Source organism: Anneissia japonica, unplaced genomic scaffold, assembly GCF_011630105.1.
Source record: "Anneissia japonica isolate Jap-2015-1 unplaced genomic scaffold, ASM1163010v1 scaffold288296_len194742_cov168, whole genome shotgun sequence".
NCBI classification, from domain to species: Eukaryota; Metazoa; Echinodermata; class Crinoidea; order Comatulida; family Comatulidae; genus Anneissia; species Anneissia japonica.
In genome coordinates, this window is record NW_022740661.1 from 91,701 (window position 1) to 100,077 (window position 8,377).

Here is an 8,377-nt window from a genome sequence, read left to right on the forward strand (position 1 = left end):
CAATAAGATATTTCTCTTTGTCACTCCCGCTTTGAAACGTCATTCCTTCCATATTGCCTTATCCTTGCATACACCCTCTCTATTGACCCTTCCACAATCTCCCACTTCCTTATTATATAAAGCAAGATCTTAACATGTAGGTCAGTATTAAATCACTTTTACAGTTTCTTCAAATCTATCTTGTCGTGACTGTCTTTGTTGTAACTTGTATTGCTTTGCATTTTACTGTAACACAGGTTAGCAGATGATGGCCCTTGATGACATATTGATGCAAAAAAATAGAATTGAATTGAATTTTTGTCAGATTCATCGTCAGTTACGTTTCAATTTATATTATTCATTGCATTGTTTTGTTTTTTTCCCCCTCCCCCCCCCCCTAAACTAAGGAAATACATGAAAATGGTTAGCTGCAGTTATTTTTTTAATTTCTTTTTGTACTGGGTAAGAAAATATCAATCTGCATTTATACAAATCAATAAGGCCTTCTTTCGACTACCGCTGGAGCTCCAAAATGTTATTACTCTTCTTCTTGACAAGACTCAACATCGTTTGATAAAGCTGATTGTTCCTAATGTTCAGTGGCGTAGGGATGGGCAGTGCAGCCAGTTTCAATCACAGCTATTAGGGGTCATTAGTGATAGGCCTAAAATAATAATATAACTTAGCTAAAAATAATTTATAACTTAGCTTTTGAAGAAAAAACGGCCATCTGGCCCTGCATATTATCTAGGTTTTTAGAAAATATTGATAGCTATGTTCATTAAAATTGAAGGAGGTTCAAGGGAGTTCCAGTCAGCCTTCGCGGACCTCCTACATTTTCAAAATTATAAATGAAAATGGGAAACAAGGAAAGTATTGTTAAATATAGGTTATATATTGGCTACTTTTAATAAGTAGTATAACCATGGAGGAAATATATAAATAATTAATCTTTATATATTTCCTCCATGGTATAACACAGTTCCTTTTAGTACACTGCAAACATTTATTCACACAAACTGTACGTTTGTTACAATCAGCTAAACTCCAGGTTTCAGATGTTAGAGAACCCTTTTTGAGTGGAGTCAGCTCAGCTCTGTAACTACTAAATTGAATCTAACTACTGACTACTGACTACTGACTCAGTGATATGGGGGTGTTTGCCTATTATACTTTAGGTAATGGGGGTGTGTCTCAAGTAAGTCACCCCATACTTTTAGAGTTTCTGATTGGATCATAGAGAAATTCTTTCTCTATGATTTGTAACTTGTTTACCAAAAAACTACTAATTAAGATGTATCACAAACTTCAGAGCTTAGGCTCAAAACTGACAATCATAACATAAAGGTAAAATATACTACAATGTGTAGTAGACATAAAGCAATATAACAATTCATTTTAAAAAAAATTAAATCGTTAAACATAAAAAATCATAGCATATAATACAAGTGGTGCAAGATGAATACGTGTCAATTTCCATCAATTTATCAACTTCACTCTCTTTCTCTCCATTCTTTTCTTAAAAAATACAAATGAATAACATTTAATTAATTAACATTTAATATGGTTTTTTGCATGTGTCTTAGTCATCGATTTAACATTAGATTGTATTTAAACGTCTAGTCTTGCCATATCCGACGTAACGTAACTTTATGAGGAGGAACTTAAATTAACTGTTATTTAACTTAACATTATTTACTTACTTATTTCCTAAAAAATCAATTGCTTCTATTGCACGTAGACTGGAATTCGTCTAGTCGTGTTTACTAGCAATACACATATGCACTTTAACTCGTTATCGTTTAATATCATCACGTATTTCATATATCAGTATAACTTTATCATACATTTATCCTAAGCATTTCATGACAAGAAAAATTATGTAAATTTGGATTATTTGCACTCATATGTACTTATATTCAGTATTCATTTAAATTGACGAATGTATCCTCATATTACATATATTTCATTAAACCTGCATGCATTAACAACTCAACAAGTACTAAAGCTTGTTTATTTAGTGTTGCAATATAAGCTTGGATTATTCAATGATTCATTAATCGCTTCATTACATTTAAATCATAAACAAAATTGTTGTATTCCTCATCATAAAATTATAAACTCGATTTAAATCATTAGACATGTCAGAATATAAATCGTACTTAAATCATTACGCTGTGCATTCACACAATATAATTTCTCAATATTTAAATTCAATATACGTATCAATATTTATTTCAAGATTTCAGTATAATTTCATGTTTACACGATAAATTAAATTTGGGAATAAGTAAATAAAATTCAATGTTCTCGAATTTTGAAGTGCGTTTACGAGTGGTGCAATTAGTAAGTGAACGGTTATCGTCACAATTTATAATCGAAGAATTTGTCCTCTACACGTCCAAGTTACATAAATTCTGTCTAGAAAATTAATTAAATTATTAAATGAATTTATTTATATCAATTATCTTTTTAGCTTTAATAACCTCAAAAATTGCCTGGCTATGTGCAATTGAAATTGGTTATACAAATTGGTATACATGTGCGATTCTGCAAAATCAACAGTCCGTTAACCTAATCTGTGCTGAATATTTGCTATATTATTGATGTTTATACTTGTGTTTTGATATCTAAATCAATCAGGTATCGATTAAAATGTGCTTGTATTAATATTCAACATTTCGCTATTTTGACCTTAACTTGTTTAAAAAAATTAAAATTGCGCACTACAAAAAAAAAACGTGGTTGATGTAATAAAATCAAATTAATTTAAAAAATAATTATTAAATTAAAACCAATTTTTAATGAGGGATAAAAATATGAACAAACTCTTTCTCACAATGATGGAATGCAACAATGTATTCAACTTACCCAATTATATGTCTGTAATCTTCACAACATTCATGCAAGTTCATTCAAAAATAAAAATGTAATCAAAACAAATATATAATGTTCAAAGTAAAGTTGGTCTAGTGTTCAAAAAATATTCTTGAGCGTTGTCATTTCCGTCATCAGGGAGGGAAGTCCAATTAATGTCAGCTTGTCTCGAATCCTAAAATCTTTGTCATCTGTCGGCCTGTCTCGAATCCTAACATCTTTGACATCTGTCGGCTTGTCTTGAATCCGAACATGGTGTTCGTTTGTCAGCTTGTCACAAATCCGATTTTTTTTTTTTTCGTTTCAATTCTCTTCCTGTAATGTGGATGCCTGTTGTTTTGTTTTACTTCTCATGGTTTTCAATTCTTGTTGTTAGTTAGTTGCGGTAATTGAGAAAAATTTTAATTCAGTTCCAAGAGTCATGTCATTCAGAAAGGAAAAATAATCTGCTTAACCGCTATTCGGGTATCGTGTAGTGCGTCTTCCATGTTAAATATCGGTTAGTTTTTGGTGTGATTTTATTTTCAAATCTCTGAGAGTGCCATTTTCGGGTATTTAGGGATGATATATTCATAACATGGAGAAAGCAACGCGACAAGGCGCACGCAGCAAAGCGTTTCCAATCTCGGAGAGTGCCATTTTCGGGTATTTAGGGATGATATAATCATAAATTGTTTTACATCGCCATCTGTCAATTCCCTCTCTGGGCACCTCTATTTCGAATTTCTGGATCTCCAATTCTGCAATTTTCCTTTGTTTCACATGCCACAAATTTTCTTAATTAGTTTAGAACCTTGGTATTCAAATTATGGGTTGCGAACCCATAAAGGATCGCTGGGCGTTTATTTAGAAAAGCAAACTTAGTAATCGAAGCTTGTTACGGTAGTTTATCAAATTTATTTGATAGGGTCTCACATTTTAGAACAATATTAACTTTTATTTGGTTTCCGACACAGACAAATAGTCACTAAAATGGTATTTTATTGCGCATTATATGCTATTCGCGGACTCAATTAAAGTCACCAAAATATATCGATATAAACATAACATAAAATATGTTTGTACTCCATGCTTGTTATGTTAATTAAAGTTATCTGATAGGAGTTTCCATTTTGTTTTTTAAATGCTGGACGTGTTTACTTTCATTTAGTGTTCGGCACAAAAATACTTAGTGAAGTTAGCTATATAGAGTCGCCATTTGAAAAAAAAAAGTTTAAATACCAAGCCAGGTATTAATCAATCTCAGCTTAGCAAATGTCTAATCCTACGATTTTTATTCTTTGGTTCAAAATACGCCCTCGTAAATTTAAAAACGTCGGATTTTTCAGAGATTCCTCTAACCCACAGGGGAAATTTACGGCACCCAGCACAACCTCCCCACTAGTCAAAATTCAAGCCTACGGCCCTCGGTTGTCAAACATCAAAGGACCCAGCAACTAATCCTGCACTGGGGCCCGTTCTCACTTAATTCGGGTACTCACTGCGTCGTATGACGACGCTGAGCACTCACTGCGTTGTACGACGGTCGTACGACCGTCGCACGACGAATCTAACTCCCTTCCCTGTGAGAGATAGACGAGGCGACGTCGTCTGCTGAGTGCCGGTGGCATTAAAAATGAGCCGTTGCACGTGCGTCGTCGCGTTGCGTGCTTCGTGGAATCTCGTCGGCCCGGCGACTGTCGGGTGCAGCGTGTGCTAGGCACTAGCTTCGCCACTGCTAAGCTTGGCACGAAATTAGAACCACTGTCACATCGTTATAATGTAGCTTGTTACTCTATCGTCTTGTTCACTATCACTGATCCGATGATCTGTTTTCTCTATTGCCACAATGGCGAACTTTTGTAAGTATTTGTCTTGGTTTCAAATCCCATCCACTGGTTTTCTCAAAAGCTAAGACTAATGCATTTTTACATGCTTTCATCCGTCAATTTGTTTTTCTCTGAAACTCACTGTTTTTTTATACTATCTTCCTTCTGTTTATCAATCTTTCTCCCAATTTAAATTTCCTGTGATCCGGTTTCGTTTAAATAAGTAACCCCTTACTTGTAGTGGCATTATTAACCTTGTTTGAGATGATTGTCAAAAAAAAATATATATGTGAAAGCACGTTATAGTGACTGAAACCCAACAATCATTAAAACCAATAAAAAATGTATACTTAAACGGAGGCGTCATGGTTCATCGGAACATTTCAAAAGGCCCACGACAGTTATAAATAGAGTCATTTATGACTATATCATTCTAGTAGCAGACGAAACGTCAAGTACAGTAAAATGTAAGTAGCATCCTTTTATAATACATTACTTTAGATCATTAAAAATAACTGTCATCGAATTTAATTATTTGTTTTTCATACAATGATGACATGATGTGAGGTGTATTTTCGAGAAAATATATATTAAGTGATATTTTGACAAATGTTGGGTTTAAATGTTTCTGATAGGTTTAATATGTATCTTTCATTATAACAAATGTTCTGAATTGACTTACATTAGTAAATAGTGTTTTAAGGTACATTTTTTAAACCCCTTTTACAGAATTGATGGGAAAACCAACACAAAATTATTCAGTAGTTTATCTTTAATGTCAATTTTCTCGAAAGTATATTTTCAGAAATTTAAATTCAAGCCTGGCCAATTCTTACTCATCTTAGTCACGTGTAGCATATGTGACATGTAATCTCATGTGTAACAGGCAACATTTTATTTCCCATAGCTATGTATATTAAGAGTTCCTAATACGACATCGTTATGCAATCAGTGAAATGAACACTAGAAAATCGCTATGTAAAATTAATTATTAAATAATGTTAATACTTAAATATTATTTGCTTCACGTTAGAATGTTAACCGTTGAGATGTTTTACTCGGATCAATCGTTGACTGTCACTCTCTTTCAGTAAGCATTAAAAATGAATTACGACAAAGTAATAGAAAGGAATAATGTATACCATAAATTTATTTCCAGTTAACTGAGCTTTGATTAAAGCTTGGCCAATTCTTACTAATCTTAATCACGTGTAATTTCATGTGTAACATAGGCAACATTTCATGTATATCAGAATCCTTAATACAACATCGTTATGCAATCAGTATGAACCATACCTAATTTTATTGGTGTCCCATACTCGATTTCTTTTTTTCCGTCTATCTCTAAATTAACATTCTCGTTGGTGGCGCTGTCCAGAATGAGAAAAATAATAAAAAATAAGAGATTTGTGGCAAGTCTATATGAACTGAAATGAACACTAGAAAATCGCTATGCTGTGCCTGTTAACATAAAGTTCTTGTCAAGCGCGGTGGGACCATATTGTTGGTATTTTGTCAGTCACCTGTGTTTCTTTACTTAATAAATGAATAACGGAAAGTTGTGTAATTAAAAACTAATGTAAATGCGTGATGATGTTGGTGATTTTAACAAAAAAAAAAAAAAAAAAAAAAAAAAAAAAAAAAAAATATAATGCGTCGGCTTCATTAACGAATTGTGTTCAATCACACATCTGCTTGACTTCAGAATTGTGGAGAAAAAACAAACACAATGATGCCTTGCCATGCACTGAAGAAAATTAATTATAAAACTTTTAACTGAACTCAATAACGTTGATTTAATGGCTTATAATAACGTGTAGCTTAGTATTAGCATATCAATATAATTATTGTTCAAAATCGATATTAAACGAAAATCCAATACAATATCATATCACGTTTTGTTAAAGTAAATGTTTACAATGTCAGATATAGGCCTACAGCTGTTTCTGATCTAAAAAGCAAACACATAAATATGTACTTTTTTGTCTGATCTAACATCCACGACTAAAAACCTGAGAATTTAACGATACCATTTTTGTTATACTTTACTACCGGCCATGAGCTTTATATTCTGGCAAATAATGTTGTTAGCACAGGAAAAAATATAATTTTGACATCGGCAAACCGGCTTCTTAAGAACACTCCTTTATAAAAATAAAACATTAAAAACATGATATATTATGCTAATGTCTAAAATTACGGACGCTAGGCGGAAATAGCACTTTCGTGCATTAAAAGAAATTGTATTTTTTGGAGTGTGTATGTAGTCATTTTTAAAATATAGTGGCTATCAAGTATCTTTTGAACAAATAATATGCATTAGCATTTTTCTGGCAAACGAATATCACCTTACTCGAGATTTCAGTATTTTAAGAATAAAAGAAAAGGTTATGCAAATGCAATGTGGTTCACTTTTTTAAGAGAATAAAATATTACGCGTAGTTGATTGGTGAGCGAAGCAATATATTTTCATTTTAAAAATATCAACAATTTGGTATCGACTTTCCATGCAATAAATAAAATTAATGTTGGTTTATTAGCTTAGAATAATGTATACGTTTAGTTCAGCATCAGCATGGTAATATGAATACTGTTCAATTAGATAATCCAATACAATATTATGCCATGTTTGTATAATATATTTTTTTTCTGATCTTACATCTACCACTAAAACTATGAGTTACTATTTTTCAAATACTTTATAATCGGTCAGGAACATTCTATTATGGCGCACCATGCCAGTATCACGGGGTGGGGGGGAGGTTGTGCGCATTGTGTGTCCAGAATTTAATGAAGGGTTTCTGAAAAAGGGAATCTACTTTTAACGCCACCATGGGTGGTACTGAAGTGCGAACATTTTCAATTGTTTTGCCTGTTGATGCCCGAAAATGAAACTTAAAAATTGTTTATATTTGACCAATTGAGTCGACAAAGACGAGAGACATGAGTAAACTCAAATACTCTCCAGTGATGGTACATAACACAAAAGGTAAAATATTTAAATATTGTACCTTGGGTCATATGCTGCTGACAAGAAGGATGTTATATCTCGTAAGGCCCTAGCCTCGGTTGCCTGTTAAAAACTTAGTAGGTACAGTCTTATGGAATCAGTACGGCTGACTGGATGATTGATATACACTATTTAGGACTGTTTTGATCTCAATAAACAGACACCAAAGACGCTATTGTAATTTTGACACAATATTCAGGGAAAATGGAATAAGACATATACAAATGGTGCTCAATAATGTTAAAACTATCAGCCACAGGGTAACAAGGCATTCTTTCGAGATGTGTTATGGACTTGGTCCAAGCATAACGATCCAAGACTGTTTGTTAGCGCTTGCCTACTGCTAAGTAAGTGTTACGCTGCATGATGTTCCATGCGAATGAAGATTTGTCTGTCAAGCGACCTAAATGGGACAGTGCAAAGTTAATTATATTATAAAAAATAATAAAAAATAAGAGACTTGTGGCAAGTCTATATGAACTGAAATGAACACTAGAAAATCGCTATGCTGTGCCTGTTAACATAAAGTTCTTGTCAAGCGCGGTGGGACCATATTGTTGGTATTTTGTCAGTCACCTGTGTTTCTTTACTTAACAAATGAATAACGGAAAGTTGTGTAATTAAAAACTAATGTAAATGCGTGATGATGTTGGTGATTTTAACAAAAAAAAAAAAAAAAAAAAAAAAAAAAAAAAAAAAAAAA

General features: G+C 32.8%; 1 protein-coding gene across 1 annotated transcript in view; it reads left to right on the plus strand.

Moving 5' to 3' along the window:
• Window positions 1-5,064: 5,064 nt before the first annotated feature.
• The window catches only part of LOC117118289 (cysteine-rich secretory protein 1-like), a 31,441-nt gene continuing 28,128 nt past the window's right edge, over window positions 5,065-8,377 (plus strand). The window contains exon 1 of the mRNA XM_033262850.1: window positions 5,065-5,131. Within this exon, the coding sequence (XP_033118741.1) occupies window positions 5,130-5,131 (2 nt within the window). The 5' untranslated portion in view covers window positions 5,065-5,129. The remainder of the gene's footprint in view (window positions 5,132-8,377) is intronic.